The sequence below is a fragment of the Argiope bruennichi genome, chromosome 3 (genome assembly GCF_947563725.1).
Source record: "Argiope bruennichi chromosome 3, qqArgBrue1.1, whole genome shotgun sequence".
Lineage (NCBI taxonomy): Eukaryota > Metazoa > Arthropoda > Arachnida > Araneae > Araneidae > Argiope > Argiope bruennichi.
In genome coordinates this window covers 103,977,991-104,005,637 of record NC_079153.1, presented here as the reverse complement: position 1 = coordinate 104,005,637, position 27,647 = coordinate 103,977,991, and the positions used below count along the sequence as shown (strand labels likewise).

Here is a 27,647-nt window from a genome sequence, read left to right as displayed (position 1 = left end):
TAATTCTTAAGATGACGTGTTCCTCAGACCTCTCAATATACTTTTTGTCTATTTCTTATATTTTCACAAAAAAAGAAACTGAGGATATTTTTTTTACTTATTTTTTAAGGTTTTTGTGATAGTATCTAAACAATTCGGCAGCTATAAATGTTTGATGAAATTCCTCACTAGACTGCCGTATTATTTTTATATCCTTTTTGTTTTTCGCTTTAAGGTAAACTTAAAATTCAAATGTATGATAAGTTAAAGTAAGTAAATTGTAAAGATATACAAAATTTTATTTTAACTAATTTTAAGGTAAGCTTAAAATTCAAATGTACGATTGAGTTAAAGTAAGTAAATTGTAAAGATATAAAAAATGATTTGAAAGTGAAGGATTCTGAAGTTCCAAATCAACTGTGATTTTAGCCATAAATAATGAATCAAAACAGATGTTAGTTCTTGAAATATTTTATTCTTTATTTGGGCAATTTAAAATTGTTAAATCGTAACAGAGTCAGTTCAAATTCTTCTGTGACTGAAGGTGAGATTGCAGAATATCAAAGTATCATTACCTGAAAAAGAACAAATAATTTAATTTATTTATTTAGTAAAAATATTATAAACTGAGAATCATTTATTATCAAAGCGTTTTAACATGAGTATTTGATTTCATTAAGTGATTAGGTCTCTCCCTAATTAAAGTAATCAATTTATTCTTTCTTAAGATGAAAGAAAATCCATAAAATATTTCTTACAATCCCCACTTTTTATATTCAGTTAGACCAATTTATATCAATTTGTATTTTCTCATTTTCGTAATATATAGAGTATATTATAATCGTTAAGAAATTTGAAGTAGCTTTTTCAACGAATCTCCAAGTTTCAGATCTGCTTGTGTTTGAAAACACATTTTTGGCATTGTGTCTGTCTGTGTGTGAACACGACAGTTATCACAGTCTGTCTGTGTGTGAACACGACAGTTATCACAGTCTGTCTGTGTGTGAACACGAAAAATCGAAAACGTTCCGGACTAAATGGATGAAAATTGGCATATGGATTTCAGACGAAATTTGTAGGTAATATTTTTAAATCAAGTTTTAAACAAAATCCATTCAGAAGTCTATCTATCTGGCTGTACGAGTGCTGGCGTACTGGATAACTACAAAGTATAAAGATTTATACGGATAAAATCTGGTGTACAGGTTCATATAAAATATAGATTCTTACCAAATTTCGAAAGAAATCTGCACCAGTTTTATCGTCTGTCTATCTGTATTTCCGCACTCATGTAAACGCAGTAACTCAATGATTTACATCGAATGTCAATGAAATTCGATTTGAAATCTTGTGATTACAACTCGAATGTAATCACAAGTCATTTCATGTCAGATCTTGATTTCTACAGGTTCTGAAAAAGACGTCCACAATACATACTCGCAATAGATAGATTTAGTAAAAATGCCAAAGATCTATAACTTCGTAATTATTTTTCGCCATTTTGTATATCTCACCCAGTATATAAATTTGCGGACCTTGCTGAAGGACCACAATTTTATATCGTGATTGAGAAATAACAACCTTTATAAAAGAGCATGCAAGAAAGTTTCGTGAAGACCAATCCCATTGGCTTTTGTTAACAATAAAAATAATGTGGCAATATGCTTTCACAACGTAATATTTTTTATTTGTTGAAGTAAAGAAAGCAATATTGAACGATTTTTTTATATCTTTACAGATATTGCGAAATTTCAACAATTATAACAATAACAGAAAAAAATGCTTTTATCTTTAAGTGTGAAATCGACAGGTTCTTGTTGTATCTTACTGGAATGCGCTTCTATCGAAGAAAAAAAGTTTGGAAAATGAAAGAAAAAAATGTATGCAATCCATGAGAAGTAGAAGAGAGTGGTGGGGGAGGTAATTTATTGTCGACAAATATGTAGAAGAAGAAGCGAAAGAATTGTAGAAAAATTTTCCTGAACATAGAAATTAATTTTTCAGAAAATTTTTATATTTACACTCGATGTAATTTCTGTGAAAGGTATTCCAGTTCGAGTTTGAAACATTTATTGAATTTGAATCCTTTTTCAACGTTGAAGTGATTTTATGTAATCGAAGCGAAGAAAAAGATTCCTGAAATAATCTAGTTTTAAGTCTCATCGAGACTGATTAAACATTTATACTTTCCACCCATCTTTTAGGGCCGCAGTGGCCTGGTTGTAAGGTCTCGACTTCAGAACCGGATGATTTCAGGTTCCAGGCCCGATGGCACTGAAGACCCGTCGTGTAAGCCGGTCTGGTACACGTTAAATCCTTTGGGGCCGAACGGGCACCCACTGATGTGCTGTGGAAGTTTGGAGAGAGGGTGCCAGCTCAGGTGTCGTCCTCGCCATGACGTCCGTCAATAAATAACCCTTGTTTTGCTTTAAACGGGCCGTTAATATAACTAAAGTAAACTAAACCCATCTGTTATTGCAATAACAGAAAATCAGGATGATCATTGCATAATACTGATACATTCATAAAATATATTAAAATATGCTGAAGGATACTTACTTGTATTTCCGGATATTTGTATCATCATTACTTATCCCCAAGTACTAAAGGAAGATAGAAAAATTTCTTAATATTTCATTCAAATAATTCTTATAAAATAATTAGAATAATTTATTTTATTTACACAAACAGATAAATAAATAAATCTTATGGGATTTAATTTTCAAAAATTTTGTACATTCATAATGAATTGTTTTCATTTTATAAGGTGAGATTGCTTTGGTTTCAAATGAAAATTTGTTTCAAGAAAGTTACATCATGAAATATGTCATAACAATTATAAATTAAATATCTGAAGAACAGAAATACTACGTACTCTTTTCTATCCACGCATTCAGTGCAACATCTGCAAGCATTGGGTAGCAAAGTCTTCTGGTTTTTCTCGCATACAACTGCTAAGCAACTGACCTTTGAACAATCTTTTGGTTCTGTACAAAAATCAGCATTCGTAGCAGACATGATGATTAAAATCAAGAAAATCACCTTGTACATTTTTTTTTAAAGAAAATATCTGAAATAATAAAACAACAATTTTACTCTGTATTTTTGAATTTTTAGTATTTTTAATTAAAAACAAAAATAGCAAAAATGAAAAAAAAATTCTTAGATTTTCTCGATAAGTTTTAAATGAGCACAATATATACAAACAGAGGCGGAGATTTCTTGAGGGGGGAACAAGTCAAATCTTACAAGGGACAAGCTCACGTTCTGTAATTTGGTTTCAGAATAACTCATAATAACAAATTTTTACATTTAATTAAAGGAAATTAAGTTTTGTTTAGCTTTTTTTAAAAATTCAGATGATGATTTTTCTTTCATTGTTAAAAATTTACAAAGATATTTGTAAAAAAATGTTCTCAGTTTCTTTTCCTGACCATCAAAAGATTGTCTGGGCGTCCCTGGTTCGAGTCCTGGTACGGGCATGGTTATTTTTTATCCTGTGTTCTATCTGTGAGGTTCGTGGAAGAGTCCCCCTGTAGGAAGGGGTTGTGCAAGTGAGTGTGTGAGTGTCATCTTCATATGAGTTCGAAGTCAGACTTCTGCCCTCGGGTGCTCAGAGGTCTTTACCCATAAATGCTAATGCACCTGTCTTTCCGTTGAAACCTCGGGCAGTACGTCATCATTATTAAGGGATTGTTAATATTTGAGTCTATTTTTTTATGAGACTCTTAAGATTTACTCGCACTGAGATCTGATTTTGGAAAAAGTATAGTTGTATTTCATTCTACATCGTAGTATTTAGATAGAAACACAGATTTCGCCAAAATGACGTCATGTTAAATGAACAAATGTATTCTTTTATCATGAAAGTTATATAAAATGATTGTAGAAACTATATTAAAAAAGTTTTATAAAAGAAAGTTTTTTTTAAAATCCAGAATAATAAATAAAAAAATAATTCGATGTTTTCGTCAAAAATTGATTTATTTAGCATAGTCTTCTAATAAAATAAATTTTTAATAAAAAACAATTTTTAAAAGAATTGCAACAACGAGCAAGAATTCAGATATATTTTGAATCTGAGACGAATAAGAACTCGTGCATAACAAAAATTCACTCTAGTTCGGACACGAACAATACAGAATGCGGAAAAGATACAAAGATGTTGTATTTTTAAGATAGTTCGATAAAATATTTTATAAATATGTATAAAAATTTACTTTTTTTATGTAAGATATGAAAAATGTACTTGTGAAAAATTGACTACTTAAGCATTAGGTTTCCTATGTATTTATTTTTCAATGCATATTTAGGATTAAAAAACGATTAAATTTTATTGAATAAAGAATTAGATCTTGAATATGAGCTACTTTATCTGCATTTTTAGGCATGTGTACTTGTAGTAAAATACTTTTCACCCTCGAAGTTATTGCAAGCTAATATTCTTCCCAAATATAAGTTTTATCCTCTTAGTTGCATGCATTGTACTTTCTTAACTCCTTCATATAAAATAACGAAACTGAATAGTGCATCGAATTGCTAAATTTTTAATTTGTAATATGCAATTAAGTGAAAGTGCTCAATAATTTAAAGTTTAAAAATCACTTGAAAACGCATTATTACATCAAATGCTTTTATAATATTCAAGGAATTAAAATAATAATATTTGTCTCAAATAAGATGCGCTATCTAATTAAGTAAATTTGTATGTCAAGGGGTTAATGTGTTATATATGAATATTCTATGAATAACTACTTTAATCATCATTTTATCAAAACATCTTTATCAACGTCTATTAAAAATTTAGAAATGCACTTGAAATTATATAGATTTTGCCGCGAAGAGTATCTGAAAGAAAAAAAAATGAAAAAGAAAATAAAAAAAATACATTTCCGGACAATATAGTTGTAATACTGCATGCTGTCTGAAGAATTTAGGTTGTAATTTATTTAATAAATTTAGTGCATACTTGGGTAAGCTCTTTTAGTGTAGATAAAAAGCTACCATACCCCATATATTTTAAATTAAATATGAAGACAATATTTCTTTAGAGTGATAGTTACAATACAATATACTTATTACACTGACTTAGAATGAATTCGCGTAATTTGGCTACATCAAAATAACTCTTCTGAGCATATAGAGAACAAGAGCGTCGAGAGAAAAGAGTGTTTTATTAAATTTATTTCAAATATTAATTACATTTTTTCAGAGAATTCCGACCGTGAAATAAATTAAATAAATTTACCGATTCGTCAAAGAAGAAGTAAAAACCAGATGAATAAAATGTCAATTAACTTTAGAACTATTATTCATTGAATTCTGAGTTAGGAACAACAACTCTGTCAACTTTTCATGTATAATATAAAAATATATTTCCCTAATAACTTTACTAGTAGGTAATCGAAATATCCGATGGATAAAATTTTTTTTTTTTCTTTTAACCTATGTTAACTTCTTAGCAGGAAGACAAAGATTAGTCTACAAAAATGCGACGTATTATTCACTTATCAATTTATTGATTATTCTGCTAAATATAGTGCAAATTTTAAGCTGAATGAAAGACATTTAAATCAGATGTCTGAAAATATGCGGACTTCCTTTGCATTTAGTTCATAATCAGCAGTTTAGAAAATGTCGGTTGAATGCGATATCGTATTCACCTTATCGGATATATTGCCAAAAGTAATGCATATTATAAGATTGATGAACGATATTTCAATCAAAAACCTGAAAATCTGTGAATTTAACTTCTTCGACATCCATAGTATTACGTTCATATTCGGCCGATCAAGAATTATCTGCAAAATTCGACATCTTATTAACCTGCCATCCTATCGATGATTTTGCCAAATATAGTCAAACTGCCTTAACCATTACTTGGATATTTCGATTGTTTAAAACATATTAACTTTAAGGTAGTTTTTAAATTATCACACTCAAGAAAGTGCAGCTCTCCACAACCACCCTGTAGTGAAGACTTTTTTGACGAAACTCTTAATTTCTCACCGCCTGGAGGTGCAAACCTTTGTCGGAAAAAAAAATTTCGAAAGTGGAAAAGTAGTAACACAATAAAATGTTTTTATTATACTCATCTATACGGAATAAAGTTTCATGCGACTATCTGTAAAATTTGCTGAAATATTAAGGAACAAATTTATTGAATTAAAGTATTTATCCGTACTTCTGATCGGTGTCTGAGCAATGCTTTCTTTGTATTTTTCACTAAAAATACACGCATCATGAAATATTATTAAAAGGACGGAATAACTTTAATTTATTTTAAAAAATGCTCGAATGATGCGTTATTTAAAATTCTTAAAAACTTGTTCAAAATGAACACCTTTGACCATTACAGACAGATGCATTCTTGCATTAATATGATAAAGTTCATTGCTAGTGACTTAAAGACAGTCTTTTTAAATTCGTCTTTAAAGATCAACAAAATATGTATAACCAAAGTCAATTAATCTCCAAGTTTAGATATAATGCTTTAGCATAATGCACAAAATAGAACAAACTAAAGAGTTTCTAAGAATGCTCTAAGAAGAGTTTCTAAGTTTTCACTACACATTTAAGGAAATTTGCCACTAATGATCAATCTATTGCTTTAAAAATGGTTTTTAATCATTTCAAGAGTGTTGAAATTTGAAAAATAAGCCAAATTTTAAATAAATTTGAAAATTAAGCCAAATTTTAAATAAATTTGAAAAATAAGCCAAAATGTTAATTTTTGCATCGCAAATATAACGCCTCCTCTCCCAAGTCTTTTTTGAGAATGTGAGAATCCTGTTGTTCGTAATCACTAAAACGTTCTGTGAACAATCTTCCTAAAAAGAAAGACGGTACTTCAGAAAACAACGTTTGTATCTTAGCACAACTAAGTGATATACACAGCATAAATCATCAGCATATCCAAACATTTCTTGTTATTGAAACGTGTCCTTTTTTTTTAAAGCACATAAGTGCCAGTAATGAATTTTATTTTCTTGCTCGGCATTCCAGTACGTCTTTGAAGTATTTTAACTATACAGTTTCTCAAATCTATCTTCCTTTCTTCATAAAGTCTTTGTTGCAGTAGTCGACATATCAAAGTGATCAACGTTATATGTTTTAACAAATTTCTTTGATGATAGATAATGTATTATTAGATAAGTATTTATATATACTATTTTTTTCTCTATTTGAATTTCTGACACACATGTTTACATCTAAGTTTGCGAATAACCCTTTTAAATTTGAAATAAGAATATTTGTGCAAAGTTTGTAGATATAATTTTGACTTTGCGTGTGTCTAGATAAATGTCAGAGCAGCATTTTATTAATTGATATCCTTAAATTAAAAGGGACACATAAAAATTTATTTATTTTTAACTTTTTACTATCAACTTCCTCAGGAAACAAAATCTTTTTGTACAACTGCCCACCTTATTGAAAGAAATTTTATAACCAGAAGTATGTGCCTAGATGCAATATTTAGGGAATAAAACCTTGTTGCCCTCTTTGGAGATATCCTGTAAATATAAACTAAGCTAATTATTTATTCAGATACTGTTATTCAATTTAATTTTAATCTATTATCATAAAATATAAATTTTCATATTGCATTTATTTTTACAGAATAATGAAATCAATATTGAAATAGAATTAATTCAATCGTCAAACAAGTAATTAATCGATTAAAAATAATTTGCTATTTATTTACTTATTCATTTTGCACACATAGAAACCAAAGTAAAGATTTTTCTCACCAGCGTATTTGCAGGCACTTAGAAGGCTTGTATTCGGAACAAATATTATTTCAGATTTGAATCAAGTTTTACCTTCCAATCCTTTTAAAGATGCAAGTCAGTCTTTTTTAAAAATTTTGATCCTCAGATTGTGGTTAGTCAAATAAATTTTATTGAAATGTGGTTGTTGCTGGACAAGCAATAAAAGATTTGATTTCTCACCTGAAATGTTTCTTGCGACATGCTTTGTGGTTTCAGTACTAATAATGAAATTGCACAGAAGGTTAAAGAATGTTAAAATGTTAAGTTTGGCAATAACTTGGGTTGAAATATTTTGAATGCATAAATTTTCTCGAGGCAATAAAATTTAGAATTTACTGTCTGTCTAGTTTAAATGCGATGTCTTTATTTCTTTATTTTACACGAAATGCAAATCATCAGGTTTGAAGCATTTACAGTCTGGTTCAAAAATACTTTAATCGAAATTTTATAAAAGCCCCACATATTAACATTTTTCAAGCAATTATTGAAGGCAAAATATATATAAAATGCAATAAATCCCCAGAGATAGTAGATGAAAAATTAATTTTTGTTTTTACTTTATGCTTAAAACATATATATTGATTAGCTGAAAACGTGCACATTGATTGATTATTTTTCTCATTGATTATTTACAATCCTCTTAGATTAACATCAAAATAATAAAAAATAATATATCGATTCAGAATTAATAAATTAATTCCTGTAATAGAAAATTCAGAGTATTTTGAAAATATTGTTTGTAATAGACCTATATATTTGAACTTGGGGCAAAAATAATTTTTTTGTGATAATATTTCCTTTATCAAAGGAATTCTTTGTGATATATTCTTACCCAGACTTTGTCAAAAAGAAAGCATGTCTAATAAGGAATAGTGACAAAGACAAAAAGACACATATTTTCCGCAGAAATTTATCAATTTTCTTTGAAATACAACTAAATTTATTTTCTGGAATTGTTCCAATACTTTTGCATTACATATTATGTCAGTATTATTAACATCTCTTTCCTATCACATGATATTAAAATGTCTAGAAATATTACTTTTAACAGAGAAACAAAGAAATCAGATTCAGGTTTCTTTTTATGTCTCGTTTAGTATTATAAAAACACAAAGTTTAGAATTAGAGTGTAAAAATCTTACACCCTCTTTTATAAGTAGAACTTTCTAAATTTTATACAATAAAATGGTATCAAGAGTTTCCTGATTTGTACTGGCGCAACTAGTAAAAACTGATTCTGTTGGCACATAACCCAATAAATCTAATTAATTAAAAATTAGGATATTTTAAAAGTTTTTATTTTGAAATTATGATAGCTATTGGTTACAGTTTTCATTTAATAAAGGATTCATTTTTATTTAAATGATGAAACTTAAAAAATCCATTCACATGATTAATACAATATTTACATTGAATGACTGATGATTCATCACCAAATTTGATTCAAATGATGTTTCTCACATGATTTTTTAAAGGCTCAATTAAGGCACTTGGGAGAAATCTGTTTTCTAATAATTATTGTGATTTTATATACATATTTTTTATAACTAGTTTTGTGTAATTAAAGTCATTACAATATAATATGCACAACATGTATCCTCACATAGTACACATCTTATTTATGATGCAGGAAGATTCGTAAATAGCTTTTATTCAAGAAATCTTTATTGCCACCGAAGTTCTGAAATCCATTACAGAAATTTAACGAATCCTGAATGTTCCTACAGTTTGGAAAGTACTTGGCGAACCATACATAGATGGTGCATTATTTGTATTGTTGTGAACGGCAAGTCATTTGAACATTGTTTTAGTTATTTAGGAATACAAAAGATTTGTTTTTGCTTTGTCGCTTTGATTGGACTGCTTAATTTTGTAGTGATAAATTGGTATGTATCTCTGGAACCTTTGTTATTTTGTTGTCTAAACCTTCGTGACATTCCACCTTTTCACAAGTATAGTGCGGTGGGGAAAGTGGTAATGATAGCCTCAAAGCTAGTCTTGGTGTTATGAAAATAAAATATTAAAGCATATTTAAACCATGTTTTGAAAGCCAAGTGTGACAGATGGGTAAATGTAAGCATTTTCTGAGCACCATTTAGCCTCATTTCGCTTCAATGTCTGTGTTGAATAGGATATGAGGGACATTTCGAAAATGTTTCGTCTTTTTATGAAATAGAAGTGTGATGGAGGGGTAAAATTATTATTTTTGAGAACATTTGAATATATTTATTTAATTATTTCGGCATACAAAAGTTATGCTTTTACTCTTTGTCACTTTGATTCGACTCCATAGTGTTGTAGTGCTAAACCGATGTGTCTCACTGGTGTGACATTTATTTTCTTTCACTTCTTTCTTGTGTTGAATACTACGATGAACGGGTCGAAAATAAGTTCCGTAAATTTATTTCATAATATTTGAAAGTAAAAATAATTATCAAAACATTTGTTGTGCCGTAACATGCACATATGCAACAAGTGCTCCTCTGCTCTTTCTGTATCCATGGACAATTAACTTTCTAATAGAGCTTCTCTGTGAGATAAAATTGTCAAATTTTATTTCACAATATTTAAATAATCAATTTAAAAAATATCAGTTCCAAAAATTTGAATAATTTCACAATATTTCAATATCAAAATCGAAAACAATTCTTTGGCTCTTTTTCCAAACACTCGTCATCGAAACTGATGCATTTTTTGTATCGTAACATGCACATATGCAACAAGTGCTCCTCTGCTTTTCCTGTATTCATGAACAATTAACTATCTAATAGAGCTTCTCTGTAAGATAAAATGATTAAATTTATTTTTAGAATATCCATCGTGTTTGATATACTGTTCTCTTCTACACTCTAACGTCACAGCAATCTCTCTAGCGATAGTGATATTCATTTATGACCACCCTTTGTGTATATTTGACCTACTCTATATTAATGCTATAAATAATAATTGCTACTCTTTACTTATTTTTTGACCTACTTTATATAAATGCTAATATAATCGTTAAGAAATTTATTTGTAACAAATTTATTTCAGATATAGGAATTTAAAGTCGCCAGATTAGTAAATGCTTTCCCGCTTCTCTGAGAGTACAATAATTACAGTGTGATTACACTGATCAAATCTCGATGACAGGTTGAAGAATTAGTGAATGGATCAGTCATGTCTATTCTTTGACTGATCTTTGTAACTGCTTTATAATTTTGATGTTCGGTCATGTTTGTCTTCCAAATACATCGAGCAGCCAAACGCCGATATGGAGTGATTATTATGCATGTGATGCGATTTTTTAATATCATATTGTTATAAGTTTGAATTTTGTAAATATAGGGAGAACTTATTAATTACTTGATATGTTATAAGAAAGAGATGAAATATATTAACAGTGTAGTACTAGTTTATTATCCGATGTTTAGTCCAATTTTTGTAAGAAACGAGAGTTTTTTTTTAAAACTTTAAACTATGAAAAATCCTTATAGTTTTTAATCCGTCATTATCAATAACTTTATCATTGATTTGTGTAGAATAAAAACTATTTTGCTGAATTTTATTGAAAATCATCAATTTTGATAGAAGCTTTTTAAGAAAAATTATAAAACACAAAAGCTGAAAACTATCATATTCCAATAAATAGATTTTTTTTATTGTGTTTAGAATCATAATCAAATCAGTATTCCACTGACACGAAAGGATTTATTGTGGAAAATGTCTAAGGAATTAGAGTAATGGGGTTCCGATTTTTATGCCAGTCGAACTCAGTTCTTTACATTGTTTTGGTTTTAGGTAAATAATCTATTTAATTTAGACATTAATCATGTGACATTTCCATTTAAATTTACATGTAGTAGTTACAATATTAACTGCTCACAGCAACCTCTTAATAAGAAAGCAGGTTAAAAATTCAAATTCAAATGTTAACACATTAAAGTGTTTTGCTATAAAATCTTGTTATAAATAAGTTTTCCTTTATTAATAAACATAGTTGGTATTATTAGTTATATTTTATTCTGAAATACACTGAATTCTAAATATGGGTTCATAAGAAAATTGAAATTTTATGAAATAACATAATCATTTTTATTCATTTATATAAACGCACCCTTACAAGCAGTATCATGAAAGGAGAAATAGTTGAATTTCCAAAGGAAACAATTTATTTCATATTAACACATTTTAAAGGTAATGGAAATTGGTAAAAATCTTTCAAAGCGCTTCGTAGAAGCTGGCTTGTGATCTGTGGAGACTTTTTATTACCTGAAACAAAACAAATTATATTTTAATTCAATAAAATTAAATTATTTCACAATAGAAATGTTCTGAAGTTTGTGTTCATTATATATTTACATTTCTGATATTATTAAAAATAGTCTAAAATGTGGAAAATGCAGAGTTTACAAAATACAAGGTGTGAGTAAAAATTTGATTATAGACTTTCAAAACTTACAAATATAAAACAATTCAGCTCTTTTGATGAAGAACGATTTTTTTTATTTCATTAAATATTGAATATTGTAGGTATCCCGCTTCATGTCAAGAAATCTTAAAAAAAAGCTTTTACTATAAAAATAAACTCTGATTAAAATAATAAATATAAAATTTAATTCCTCCAAATCTATTAATTGGAGGAATTAAAACTTTTAATATCTTTATAATTTTTTTCATAAATTTTTAATTATACTTCTTACATAATTATAGATAAATGTTTCTTTATAAGAGAATTCTCATAGATTTGTATAAAGAGTGACCACTAAAAAACTGAATGATATTAAAAAAAAATTTCAAATATATGTTTTTAAAAATGATTTATTATTTTTTGAATTATGATCTATAGATTTTTCAGTATTAGACGTGAGGAACAATATTAGGAGATAATCTAAAATTAAAATGTTGCTAATATGTTCTCGAATTTGAATAATATGTCTTTCCTTGGAATAAATACTCAGTGTTTTACTTTTTTGTTGCATATTATAGGTAATTTGAGTGTATTGATAGGTAATGATATATGATAGGTAATTTAATCAAAAAATGTGCTATAATGCACTAAAATTGTGAATGAAAATCTTATGACTTTATCAATTTTTTTAGTTTCTCAATGGCCAGCATATATTAATTTATATGAATAAATAAAAATATTACTTAAATTAAAGAGTTTACAGTTAGTTCGTCATGATAGTTAAGAAGAATGAGCTGAAATAATAACTGCAAACAAACATGCCCGAAAAAAAAGCGAAACCATACAGAAATTGAATTCTTTTATGTTTTATATTATATGAAAGTAAATGAAAAATGAAATTTAAAGATTAGTAAATTTAAGTACATGAGGCAATATTTATTCTATTTCGATACAGTATTAAAAATCTAACTTATGATTAATAAAAAAATAAAAGAAAATTATAGATTTTAGATAAATTCCGAGGATCTTTTGAAAAATTTATTTAAGTTAAGTCTTTTTGGATCTATAAAGAACATATTTATTAATTTTCCTCGATATCAGTTTGATTCCTGGAGGACTATTAGTTATATTACGACAGAATGTCGAAAATTATTAAATATTCATATCCTAAATGCTGTGCAAAGTGTAAGATATTCATTATCAATAAACAAGAATAAGGGCGAAAAATTTTGAATCATAATATCCCATTTAAAGCATTATAGTCCCAGAAGATAGAAAATTTTAGAAGTTATTTATTGAATTAAATAACTTCTGTTCTTTTTTCAACTGAATAACTTACAGTTAAAAAGTTTATTTAAATTAAGCCTTTTTTGGGTTTATAAAAATATATTGTTTAATTTTCCTCGATGTCAGTTTGGTTCGCAGATGAATATGAGATATATTACGACAGAATGTCGAACATTATTAAACATTCATGGCCTGAATGTTGTGCAAAGTGTAAGATATTCATTATCATTAGACAAGAATACGCCCGAAGAATTTTGAGACAGAGCATCCCATTTAAAGCCTTATAGTCCCTGAAGATCGAAAATTTTAGAAGTTATTTATTGAATAACTGAATACCTCACCGTTGAAAAATTTATTTAAATCAAGCATTTTTCAGGTTTATAAAAATGCATTCTTTAATTTTCCTCGATATCAGTTTGGTTCGCAGATGAATATGAGACATATTACGACAGAATGTCGAAAATTATTAAACATTCTTATCTCAAGTGTTGTGCAAAGTGTAAGATATTTATTACCATTAGACAAGAATTTTGAGTCAGAATATCCCATTTAAAGACTTAGAAAATAGGAGATTTTAGAAAATTTATTGAATAACTGGATAGCTTATCATAAGTTGCAACATTCCATAAATTACTTTCTTTTTGCTAATTATTGTTTATCTCTGGCATCTGAAAATAAGCATACTTGAGATTCTGATACTGAATATTAATTGATAATGAATATTTTAATAATGAAATATTAAATTGGGTATTTTGTCTGCAGTAAAATAGCCCTCTATTTATATTTTGTTTTGAATTGTTAGAAGGTCGAAATGAAATAATTTATTGATAATTAAATGCAATAATTACTTTTAATCTCTTTTCTGAAAAATAAAGAGATCTTAACATAGCATCTATTTTAAAATATGTTGAATGGAAATAAAAAGAATAAGTAAGGATTTTTTTATTATGAAATACTATTTAATAATATTAATAGTACCACGCGATACTATTTAATAAAATTAAAAACATGAGATACTATTTAATAAAATTAAAAACATGAGATACTATTTAATAAAATTTCAAAAGATACATTAAAATTTTAAAAAAAATATGACAGGCCTGCATGGATACGTATAATAATACAAATCAAATATGCCGGGCTTGCATGGATATGTATAATAATACAAATCAAATATGCCTGACCTGCATGGATACTTATAATAATACAAATCAAAATAATCCAATTTTTATTCAATTCCAATTTTCTAGATACTATAATCAGGTCAAAATCCCAGTATATATAACATACTTAAATGTAATTTCGAATGCTTAGAAATGTCTCCAGACTATGCCAAATGGTCAAAATCAGAAGATATATTAAGATTAGTTGAAGAAAAACAATGATAATAAGCAAATAGATATTCACCCCAATTATTATAATAAAACAGAAATTACTATTAAGAATTTTAGTTATGTACATCGGTCACAATTATTCAGTCATTTTATTTGATTAAAAATTATTTGATGGGATAACTTTGTGTTTTGATGTAACACAAAATTCTCTGGAAGACTGAACATTTTCAATCAAAAAAATAGAGATGTCCTTTAAATAAAAGCACTTCAAAATGGGTCAATTTTTTTTGCCAAGGTCCTTTGCCAGATAATGAAAGTGTTGGATACTAATTTATTTAAAAGAGCTGAAAGAAAAGCATTATGACTTTTTATTGAAAAAAAAATTCTAAAGCGACAAAAAATTTACAAATCAGCAATTTCTAAAAATAAATAAATATGATCTTAAAATTGATAAAATTCATTTAAAATATTGAACACACTTAAAATATATAAATTATAATAAATCTATAGACACTTTTATCTATTTATTTTAAAGGAACTCGTAATAAGTGCTGCTTTTCAGATAAATTAGACATTTATGCATGATAAAAAATTATTTAAAAAATACAGCTCAGAAGATTATTATAATATAAATAAAAATAAATGCACTTAAAATAATATTATTTACTTTTCTTTAGGAACGCATTCATTGCAACATTGGCATATTCCATCACGTAATTTGAGCTGTTCATTAGGACCACATTCCTGTATATTTATGCAGTCTACAAGTCTGCAATCAATATTGCGTTTTGGGCAAGTCTTGCCGTCATCAACATATCTGTTATGAGGAGAAGGTTTAATTTTTTTATGAATTCAGCTCTAATTCTCTTTTATATATTTGTTATGTAGACACTTATAATGAGTACTGATTTTAAAAATATATTAGGTACTTTATTTAAAAGGTCTATTTAAAATGAGATGTATCAGAAAAGTATTTAAAAAAATAAATAAAAATAAATGTATTTCAAAAACAAATGTTTAAATATTTACTCTTCTTTAGGAACACATTCATTGCAGCACTGGCATATTCCATCCCTTTTTATGAGCTGTTCATTAGGACCACATTCTTGTATATTTCGGCAGCGCACAAGTCTGCAATCAATATTTCGCTTCGGGCAAGTCTTGCCGTCATCAACATATCTGTTATGAGGAGAAGGTTTAATTTTTTTATGAATTCAGCTCTAATTCTCTTTTATATATTTGTTATGTATACACTTATAATGAGTACAGCTTTAAAAAATTTATTAGGTACTTTATTTAAAAGGTCTATTTAAAATGAGATGTATCAGAAAAGTATTTAAAAAAATAAATAAAAATAAATGTATTTCAAAAACAAATGTTTAAATATTTACTCTTCTTTAGGAACACATTCATTGCAGCACTGGCATATTCCATCCCTTTTTATGAGCTGTTCATTAGGACCACATTCTTGTATATTTTGGCAGCGCACAAGTCTGCAATCAATATTTCGCTTCGGGCAAGTCTTGCCGTCATCAACATATCTGTTATGAGGAGAAGGTTTAGTTTTTTTTATGAATTCAGCTCTAATTCTCTTTCATATATTTGTTATGTAGACACTTATAATGAGTACTGATTTTAAAAATATATTAGGTACTTTATTTAAAAGGTCTATATAAAATGAGATGTATCAGAAAAGTATTTAAAAAAAAAAAAATAAATGTATTTCAAAAACAAATGTTTAAATATTTACTCTTCTTTAGGAACACATTCATTGCAGCACTGGCATTTTCCATCCCTTTTTATGAGCTGTTGATTAGGACCACATTCTTGTATATTTCGGCAGCGCACAATTCTGCAATCAATATTTCGTTCTGGGCAAGTCTTGCCGTCATCAACATATCTGTTATGAGGAGAAGGTTTAGTTTTTTTATGAATTCAGCTCTAAATCTCTTTTATATATTTGTTATGTATACACTTATAATGAGAACAGCTTTAAAAAATTTATTAGGTACTTTATTTAAAAGGTCTATTTAAAATGAGATATATCGGAAAAGTATTTCAAAAAATAAATAAAAATAAATGTATTTTAAAAACAAATGTTTAAATATTTACTCTTCTTTAGGAACGCACTCATTGCAACATTGGCATATTCCATCACTTTCTATGAGCTGTTCATTGGGACCACATTCTTGTATATTTCGGCAGCGCACAAGTCTGCAATCAATATTTCGCTTCGGGCAAGTCTTGCCGTCATCAACATATCTGTTATGAGGAGAAGGTTTAGTTTTTTTATGAATTCAGCTCTAATTCTCTTTTATATATATGTTATGTAGACACTTATAATGAGTACTGATTTTAAAAATATATTAATTACTTTATTTAAAAGGTCTATTTAAAATGAGATGTATCAGAAAAGTATTTAAAAAAAATAAATAAAAATAAATGTATTTCAAAAACAAATGTTTAAATATTTACTCTTCTTTAGGAACACATTCATTGCAGCACTGGCATTTTCCATCCCTTTTTATGAGCTGTTGATTGGGACCACATTCTTGTATATTTCGGCAGCGCACAATTCTGCAATCAATATTTCGTTCTGGGCAAGTCTTGCCGTCATCAACATATCTGTTATGAGGAGAAGGTTTAGATTTTTTATGAATTCAGCTCTAATTCTCTTTTATATATTTGTTATGTAGACACTTATATTGAGTACTGCTTTTAAAAACATATTAGGTACTTTATTTAAAAGGTCTATTTAAAATGAGATGTATCAGAAAAGTATTTCAAAAAATAAATAAAGAGAAATGTATTTCAGAAAGAAATGTTTAAATATTTACTCTTCTTTAGGAACACATTCATTGCAACACTGGCATTTTCTATCCCTTTCTATAAGCTCTTCACTAGGACCACATTCCTGTATATTTACGCAGTTTACAATTCTACAATCAATATTTCGTTCTGGGCAAGTCATACCGTCATCAATAGATCTGAAAATTATGAGGAGAAGATTTAGTTTCTTTGGGAATTCAACTCTTATGCTCTTTCATACATTTTTATTGTAGATACTTATAATAAGTATTTGTTTAAAAAAATGTATTGAGCAATTAATGTAACAGGTCTATTTAGAATGAGATAGGTCCCTAAATTATTTAAAAAATAAATAATAAATAAAAGTAAATATATGTTGAAAGAAAGGTTTAAATATTCACTCTTCTTTAGGAACGCATTCATTGCAACATTGGCATATTCCATCACTTTCTATGAGCTTTTCATTGGGACCACATTCTTGTATATTTCGGCAGCGCACAATTCTGCAATCAATATTTCGTTCTGGGCAAGTCTTGCCGTCATCAACATATCTGTTATGAGGAGAAGGTTTAGTTTTTTTATGAATTCAGCTCTAATTCTCTTTTATATATTTGTTATGTATACACTTATAATGAGTACAGCTTTAAAAAATTTATTAGGTACTTTATTTAAAAGGTCTATTTAAAATGAGATGTATCGGAAAAGTATTTCAAAAAATAAATAAAAATAAATGTATTTTAAAAACAAATGTTTAAATATTTACTCTTCTTTAGGAACGCATTCATTGCAACATTGGCATATTCCATCACTTTCTATGAGCTGTTCATTGGGACCACATTCTTGTATGTTTCGGCAGCGCACAGTTCTGCAATCAATATTTCGTTCTGGGCAAGTCTTGCAGTCATCAACATATCTGTTATGAGGAGAAGGTACAGTTCCTTTTTGAATTCAACTTCTAGACTTTTTTTATATATTTGTTTTGCAGAAACTTATAATGATTACTTTTCTTTAAAAAATATATTAAGCACTTATTATTACTAGTCCATTTAAAATAGATATCATAGAATTATTTCAAAAATAAATAAAAAAAATATTTTTTTAAAAATAATTTAAATATTTACTTTTTTTTAGGAACGCATTCATTACAGCATCGGCATTTTCCATCGCCTTCAATGAGCCTTTCATTAGGACCACATTCCTGTATAAATTGGCAGAGTACAAGTCTGCAATCAATATTTCGTTCTGGACAAGTCTTGCCGTCATCAATATATCTGTTATGAGGAGAAGGTATAGTTCCCTTGTGAATTCAACTTTTAGACTTTTTTATATATTTGTTTTGTAGACACTTATAATGAGTACTTTTCTTTAAAAATATACTAAGCACTTATTATTACTAATCCATTTAAAAGGAGATATCATAGAATTACTTCAAAAATAAATAAAAAAATATTTTTTAAAGAATAGTTTAAATACTTACTCTTCTTTAGGAACGCATTCATTACAGCATCGGCATTTTCCATCACTTTCAATGAGCCTTTCATTAGGACCACATTCCTGTATATATTGGCAGAGTACAAGTTTGCAATCAATATTTTGATCTGGACAAGTCTTGCCATCAGCAGCAGATCTGGTAATTATAATAAGGAGTAAACTAATTGTGAATTCAAATCCTAACCTATTTTTCATGATGAGAACTTCTTTTAAAAATATTCTAATCACTTGTATATGTTGCAGATTTAATTAAAGGAAAAAACGGCACAAAAGATTATCTCAATACAAATAAAATAGGTGTATTTAAAAAGGAAATTTTTCATTATTCACTTTTCTATAGGAACGCATTCATCGCAACATTGGCAAATTCCGTCACGTTCTTTGAGCTTTTCATTAGTATCACATTTCCGGATCTTACTGCAGCTCACAGCTTTACAATCAATATTGCGTCCTTTGCATGTCTTTCCATCAGTAGCAGATCGGGCAAAAAATAATGAGAAAGAGTAATTTGATTCTGAATTACTCACCTTATTTTATATACTTAGTTTGTTGGTTTTCATAAGCAGTTTTTAAGATTATATTTTCCTGCATCTATGCTACAGGTTTATTTAAATAACGGAGAGAAAAAGGCTATCTCAATATAAATAAAAAATAAATCTATCTCAAAAAGAAATATTTAACCATCTACTTTTCTCTTGGAACGCACTGATTGCAACACTGACATATTCCATCTCGTTCTATGAGCTTTTCACAAGTGCCCGCATTTCCGTATGTTTCTGCAGTGAACAGCTCTACAGTCAATATTGCGCCCTGGACAAGTCCTGCCGTCGTCAACAGATTTAAAAATTATGATGGAAAATATTAGTTTGATAGTCAGATAAACATTTAGCTTATTTCATTTATTCATTTTGTAGGCATTCATAATAGTTTTGCTTTCGAGAATGTATTAAATTTTATATAATTTAAAGGTTTATTTAAAACAAGACTATTAATTAATTAAAAACATTCCAAAATAAATAATATTATTTTTTAAACAGAATTATTTAAATATTTACCCTTTTTTTGGAACGCATTGATTACAACACTGGCATATTCCATCTCGTTCTATGAGCCTCTCATCAGGACCACATTTTTGTATATTTCCGCAGCGAACAGTTTTGCAATCAATATTGCGGTTTGGACAAGTCTTGTCGTTAGCTGTGACCATGACAACCATAGTGAAAAGAAATAATTTGATCATGTTTTTTTTTAATGGACAACCTGGAGAGAAAAAGAAAAGGAAATCAAGATCATTTATTTTATGTTCTGAAGTAGTTGCATCAAAATTTTCATAGCATTTTGAAAATGCCAGAAATTTAAGTACACACCCTATAAGCTAGTTATATAAGGTTCAATAATGAATCTAGCAGCATTTTTACTTTCAATATAGCCAGTCACGTGGAAATCAAGAAAATTATTAAGATCTCCTCTGTTATTGAAGACATAGCCATATACTTTGAAACGGTTTTCAATTCTATTTTGAAGACACAGAATCCTGTATTTTCATAACATTTTAATTTTTGTTGTGCAGCTCTACAAATGCAGAGATGGTAATGCTTTCATACAGTGTACGTTTCGAATTCAGTTTGATCTCATATGTTAAAATGAAGATTTTTTTTCATTCCAATACAAGTTTGGATAAAAATTAAATTAAGAAAACTGTTAATGTAATTAAGAAAGTATAGTAAAGTTAAAAATCTTACAAATCACTTCTTATTTAGATGTGTTTTAGTAGGTGAATATTTTGCATTATTACATGTGTGTGTTCATATGTTTTCGTAAATTTACCATAAATTGCACCACCAAATTTTTTTCTGATTTTTTTTTCATGCTGTAGATAAATAAATATTTCTAATGCCGTTATTAAATTTGCCTTTTCGTCGTCTCATGTTATGCATACACTGTATCTAAATATTAATACAATATATGCACAATAATTTTTTATAAGCCTTCCGCGACAAGCCGCTGTTCCTCTACCATATTATTAGCATAAATTTGGTTATGTAAACCAACTCAGCTGAACGACATTTTATCTCAACAAAAGAAAAAACTATTTTAATTTTATTTGAATAATAAGCAAAAAAAAAAAAACATTATGTTTGACCATCTGTGTTTGAAAAGAGCTGAAATCGGGCCAGTTATTGAGATTCGGGCTCTGTCGAAGTTTTATTTCAGATGATAAGAATTAAAAACTCATTTATTGTGAAAATTAATGTTTGACGAAATATATGCATTTTGTAATTTTGTTCTAATTTTTCACTTGTCAAAATTCATAAATAAATTTTTAGCATTATTATATTTCAAGTTCACCTTGGTTCTTTTGATGCAGTTATTTTATTGATGAGATTTAGACACAGCATAAAACTGTTGAATCTTACCAGCAATGTATAATTGTTGGAGAATTATGATTACTATTGTATGAATTAATTGTTTATAAAAAGTTTTGCTTCTGCTTTTGATTGGTTTCCTGCTTGTGACTCCTGTTTTTGTAAAAATGCATGCAAAAAAAAATCACCCATTTTGACATGTGAACTCTGTTTGTCAGGAAGTGCACAAGTTATTGTGTAGTAAAATTCTCTTGATGCCCTGGCGCCTTTGTTGAGAGATAATATTTTTAAGTCAAAAACTTTTGATTCGATATCCTGACTTTTCAGTTCACATCTGGTTTGATCTCTTCCATGTCTCATATATTCCGCTTTAGACTGCCTGGCAGCTATAATTTGCTTTGAAAGTTGCTACAAGTAAAATTTTTAATCCAAAATTTTCGTCCAGATTTTGTTTTTAACCTATTATTTATCTAAATTCGGTTTTGAGTTTGAAAGTGATGTTTGCATTTTTAAGACAGAAAAAAAGAATAGGAAGATGATTAGAGAAGACAACTTTGGCTTTTAGGACCTCAAATCGTAAGGAGAAGATATGGAAGCCATGAAACAAATCCATGGTGAAATTGATTCTCTGCTACAATAATTCGCATTTCACTACACTTAACACACAGTGTTTATTTCCTACACTGAAATAAGTCCGAATCGACATCACAGATTTGAGAGTATTCTTTTGACTGGAGAAGTTCTTTGAGTTACCTAGACTGGTGCTGCGAAACTAAATTTAAAGACTCAATTTGCTTTCACCAATAATGGCACATAATTTCCAATGTGAAGATGTCGAGAGCAATGGCCTTGGGAAATTAAATAAGGTCCGAATTATAATATGATTTTTTTGTCCATTTGTAAAATAAATGGCACCCAGGGCATGATGACTTTTTACCCAGTGTGTTATTTTTCTTTAGATGGTGATATAAAAGAACTAATATTTCACCCTCATGACACTCCTTGAACCTTGCTCCTGAGGCAACCTTGCCCATAGTGTCGTGTGATACGAGCGGGCATTTGCCTGCAACCTTTCTGTTGATTGGTCATTACCTTAAAGGAAAGTCCAAATTTCCCCTTGCTAATCCATGATCTATTCATTCTCTAGTAGGTTGAGTATTTGTCAATGAAATATCTCCCTACTGATATGTATTCAGCAATTGTCTTCATTTTTTATATATTTAAACGCTGATACCGTTCAGGGTATACTTGTAAAAATTTTAATTCAGCGAATCCGCATAAAAATGATGATGGATCAGATTTCCCCTAGGATTCCTTGAGCTGTGCATTTCTCTTGCTCGGTGAGGCTGTAGCAGTGAGTCGTGGCTCTTTTCCTATATGGGCTCATCTACGATTTTATGCTTTATTTTGGATAAATCGGGTCGGAGTGGATATTAATTAAATTATTCTTCCACTTTCACTATCCAGCAAACATTACGGTACAGGAAAATCCTTGACTTTCTAAAGAAAAATCAAATAAAGTGAAGGAACTGACAGCTCCAAATGCCTCAAGACAGAATTACATCATATTTCAAATAACCAGTGTGATAAGATATTTCTGATATTATTAGGTTTGAAAATTCTGATTAAAAACAAAGAACTGCCATCTATGTCTGAGTAACATCGGAATCAAGTGTAAAAGTTCAAATTAGCGTAATTGTATTTAAATGAGAAAAATTGCATAGATCACGTGAAATAAGTAGAATTAAATTTTTAAGAAAGTATATTTTAGAAAGAATAATTAAAACAAAGAGATTACTTTTAATTACATATTATTTACATATCTTTATATAAGGTTTATTAAAATTATAGGACAAACTATATAAGATTACAAATATATCAATTAAACAATCAATACCAATTTATTATTCACAGTACATAAAAAAAATTATTTATTTTTAAATAAGCTACAACAAGCGTTTTGATTAGAATCATTTTTGCAATTATAATATCTTTTTTGAATATTTTTGAGAAAAATCAATCTTGAAATAAAAGTACTTATTTTTGTTCAAAACTTTAGTTAACATTTATACCATAGGATTAATATTTCAAAAAGAAATTACTGAATTATTATTGATATATTTATTCATAGAAGAAAGGAGTATTCAAAATGAATTTGCATTACAAAGAAATGTATTTATTTAAAAAAAAATCAGAACTTAATAATTAATTACTCTTTTTAAAGCAGTTAAGAAAAAGAAAAGCATACTTATTCTGACTTGAGTTTTTAAATGAAGGAGTATGCTTGTAATCGGAACTAATTTAGCTGGAATTGGGATAGAAATTCGCTTCCCAGACAGCTTTCGAAAGGGCTAAGGTTTATATATCTGGCTTTGTATACATTGTATGAAACACATATTAGTTTAACGACAGATGTTTGCCTCTAAATAACAACAGATGTTTGCCTCTCTCTTCGGTGAGGAAAGAATATTACCTCACCGATATCTATCTGATATTTAGTGTTATCATTGCAAATTTCATCATTATGAATAAATTATCATATTCATAAGAAAATTCATCGAATGTAAGAAGTGAAGTCCTAAATATATATATATATATATATATATATATATATATATATATATATATATATATATATATATATATATATATATATATATATATATATATATATATATATGTATATATATAAATGAATCTTCATGATATGATAAATTTTCGATAAAAAATGAATAAAATATTTCTTAGAAGTTTCATTTATGAGAAATATTTTATTCCTTCTGTATCAAAATGTTAACATATGATATCATAATAAAAATTAACATCATTGACTGTAATTAAATAAAATTCATAAACCAATTCAATTACACACTATGTCTAGAAAGGAATATTCATTCTAATATACATCAACAATTGTTAAACCTTTCAATGAGACTGGTCTCCTGGTCTCCTTCAAAATATTCATCTCCTCTGCTTACATCTCATCTAATATGTTTTCTTTTACAAAATTGCAGCAGAAAATTATTTTTAAGAATCGCCTATAAACCTGGCAACGAATTTTTTGCAGTCTAACAAATTGTTTCAAATAGCTTACTCTTCAAAATGGATTTCAATTTTAAGAACAAAAGATAATAGCGTCAAGAATGAAAAGTTATGATCTATGAAAGTATAATCAAGAAATTTTTAATACGCACATGAGTGACTCCTAAATAGATATAAATGATACAATATTGCTGCAATGTGAAGTATCTTCAGATTTTTTTTTGTCATAACTGTGTGAAAGGATTTCTTAAGATTCCTGTGTGAAAGGAATTCTTCCTCAATTTTCAGGCATTTCTTGGATATTTAAGCAATGATTCAAATCATGCACTTCTTCAATAAAAATACAAAATTTACAAACACAAAATTTAAAATTATATTAATTACCCAATTTTCTAATGGACCTCAAATAATATTCTGCCCGATTTGAAACGTCGGTACTCGGTACTATTCATAGAGTTAAAATTGGCTAAATGAATATCTCTTGAATCTTTCTGCCAAAGAAAAATGTATTAGGATGTTCCAAAAGTCTCTTTCTCATTGCGTTTTCAAAGAGGTTTGTCACTGGAGACGAAACTTGGATTTTATATGAAAGTGTGCATAGAAAACCCACTTGGTGTAAGGAAAATAGGTCTTCAACTATCGCAAAGCCAGGACTACACCCAAGATCTTTTGTCCATTTTGTGGGATTGGAAAGGAGCAATTTTCTATGAGCTTCCTCTTCAAGGTGAAACAACAAATTCTGCGAAATACTGTCATCAACAAGATCAATTAAAAGCTGTCAGAGCGAAAAAAAAACACCGTCCAGAATTAATGAACAAATGAGGCGTTGTTTTCATCATGACAGCGCGATACCACATATTGCATTCGATTTAAGAAATAAGCTTTAACAGTTTGATTGGGAAGTTTTACCGTATCCTACATGATCTCCAGATTTCGCTCCATCTGATTATTACTTCTTTCTGTCCTTAAAAAATTTTCTTTGCGATAAGCGCTTTAAATCCATTAGCGAAATAAAAGCCTACCTCGAAGATTATTTCTTGTCCAAAACACAACAATTTTGGAAAGAAGGCATAATGAGGCTTCCTGAGAGATGGAAGAAGGTAATAGAGCAAAACTGTTAGCATATAACAATATAGATAATATCTTAAAAAGTAAATATTGTACATTCATTCCATATTAGAAATTGGAAAGAAATTTATGGGACATCTTAATAGTTAAAAAGTTTTTGTAAAAGCTAAAATGTCATAGAAACTAGTAGCTCTTCTATTTTCTAAACGTAAAACAACTCGAAAATACAATATATGTGTATTCAAATACCTTTTATAGTTCAAAGGTAAAATGAGATGGTGCTCCTAAGAAAAAATGTTAGTGTAAAGTCAAGGTTAAAGTTAACCATCGTCATTTCATTGCTTTAGTTAACACTTCAATGCTTTAGTTAAAAAATAAACATTTTCTTTTTTCGTCAGATTTAATTCGATTCGAATTATTTTAGTCCTCCATGAAAATTTGAAGAATGTAATAATTCCATTAAAACAATATGTAATGAATAAACTGATGGTTTCTGACAATAATTTGTCCATTGAATTGATAAACAGAGAACAAAACATTACACGAACATCGAAATCTAATATACTCGATGAATTATGATAATTACTTTTATGGTAATTTTACAAAAATTTTTATTGAATGAAAAAATATTTCAAGTTGTATAGCAGAGGTATGTAAGTGTATCTACTCAAAGTTTTATGATTTACAGTTCAAAATTGGAAAAGACCTTCCAATACAAACTACTGAAGTCACCCATTTAACTGCTAAATTTTTCCCGACTTCGTGTTAGAAGAAATTACTTTAAAATATAACCCAATATGAGACATAGAAAATTCTGAGTTTTAGTAAAGAAATATTTCTTTTGGCAAATTTAAATAGCTACAAAATAATAAAAATATTTAATTACAGATATATTTGAGAATCTGTTCAAATTGATTTTGAAAAATCTCTGACCTGCAAGCGCCCTGTCTATTAAATTGAGCCTTCACAAGTATCTTATTGAAACTTCAGTAATTATCTACATTCACAATTTTTTTTCAAAACTTACCTTCATTTATTGAGATAATCGAAAATTCGTTATCCTAAAACTTAAATGAAAGCCCCAATTTTTGCATCAAACTCAATTTTAAAATTTAAAAAAAAATGTATATCTAAATTGAGTGGTAAATATATTTATTAAATTAAAATTTTTAAAGTAAGATGTAATTTTTAAAGTACGATTTTAATGTAAAATTAGTAAACTTACATTAAAATTTTGATCATATATTATTATATGGATTACTATTATATAAGTAATCGATATAATAGTATCTCATTTCTAAAAGTATTTATAAGCACAAAATTTTTTATTATACTTTTATAACGAGTTTATATAATTTATCTATGTAGTATGCAGTAATTATACAACGTATGAGGATTTCAAAAGATGATAATTCAAAGATTGATAGAATGCTGCATTAAACTACGAATAAGAGCCATTTAATGTTAGAAGTAAAGTAATAATTAAACTAAATTGTTTATGTAATTGTTAATAATTGCTTATATAATCAAACAATTTTGTAAAAAATTATTGTAAATATGTCTAATTCTTACTTGCATTTACCCTGAAACTTCTTAGTAAGGATATTTTGTAAAGTAAAACACAACAAATATGGATTTATTAGCTAGTTGTAGTTTTATAGCGCAAGTAACAGATTTGTCGAAACTCCGTTAACAATAAATAAGAAAGAATATGTCAGAATTCTTAAAAAAACATTCAAAAGTTGCACCTCAATCAGAAAGAACAACGTATTTTGAAATTCACAGGAAATTAGTCAGACAATCATGATGCGTGAGAGCATCAAATGGCAATTATTTTTCTATTTCAAACAAAAGAATGAAAAGGCAACATTTCACTGGGAAATATATGGAAATACCATCAACTTTTTGTTGTTTAGTAGGTGCCTGAATTTTAATATTTCATGCCTATAATCTGATGTTGCAAGAAAGGAAATTTTGAATGCAATATTACTTGGGAAATCGAACAAAATATTGATATTCTAAGAAGAACTTCTTGCACTTAACGAGATAGCACCTGGACTATAACAAGTTTAGTTTAGTTGAGTTAATATCTCATTTTGAAGCATTACGA

At 28.1% G+C, this 27,647-nt stretch overlaps 1 protein-coding gene and 1 long non-coding RNA gene across 5 annotated transcripts; both read right to left on the bottom strand.

Annotated features, from left to right (window-relative positions):
- Nucleotides 1-434: 434 nt before the first annotated feature.
- LOC129964045 (uncharacterized) lies at nucleotides 435-7,864 on the bottom strand. Its single transcript, XR_008784054.1, has 4 exons — nucleotides 7,731-7,864; nucleotides 2,855-3,049; nucleotides 2,539-2,582; nucleotides 435-554 (listed from the first exon to the last, which is right to left on the bottom strand). It is a non-coding gene; the product is annotated as an uncharacterized LOC129964045 (long non-coding RNA).
- A 4,020-nt stretch (nucleotides 7,865-11,884) lies between these two features.
- Nucleotides 11,885-27,222, bottom strand: LOC129963620 (balbiani ring protein 3-like). Of its 4 annotated transcripts, XM_056078099.1 has the most exons (14): nucleotides 27,110-27,222; nucleotides 20,117-20,321; nucleotides 19,048-19,197; nucleotides 18,692-18,841; nucleotides 18,334-18,483; nucleotides 17,972-18,121; nucleotides 17,600-17,749; nucleotides 17,238-17,387; nucleotides 16,875-17,024; nucleotides 16,513-16,662; nucleotides 16,154-16,303; nucleotides 15,792-15,941; nucleotides 15,430-15,579; nucleotides 11,885-12,002 (listed from the first exon to the last, which is right to left on the bottom strand). In XM_056078099.1, the coding sequence occupies exons 2-14, from the start codon at nucleotides 20,299-20,301 to the stop codon at nucleotides 11,999-12,001; spliced, it is 1,839 nt and encodes a 612-aa protein (XP_055934074.1). In that variant the 5' UTR covers nucleotides 20,302-20,321; nucleotides 27,110-27,222; the 3' UTR covers nucleotides 11,885-11,998. The 4 variants fall into 4 exon arrangements, with proteins under 4 accessions (XP_055934074.1, XP_055934075.1, XP_055934076.1 ...); XM_056078100.1 differs by lacking the exons at nucleotides 15,430-15,579; nucleotides 27,110-27,222; XM_056078101.1 differs by lacking the exons at nucleotides 18,692-18,841; nucleotides 27,110-27,222.
- Nucleotides 27,223-27,647: the final 425 nt, after the last annotated feature.

What these genes read in the sequence shown, in the direction of transcription:
- LOC129963620 (XM_056078099.1), bottom strand. Translation starts at nt 20,301, where the DNA reads ATGATCAAATTATTTCTTTTCACTATGGTTGTCATGGTCACAGCTAAC. An exon ending in CAATGCGTTCCAAAAAAAGG is followed by an intron (nt 19,198 to 20,116) that starts GTAAATATTTAA and finishes TATAATTACCAG; the next exon opens with ATCTGCTGCTGATGGCAAGA. An exon ending in GAATGTGTTCCTAAAGAAGA is followed by an intron (nt 17,025 to 17,237) that starts GTAAATATTTAA and finishes TCCTCATAACAG; the next exon opens with ATATGTTGATGACGGCAAGA.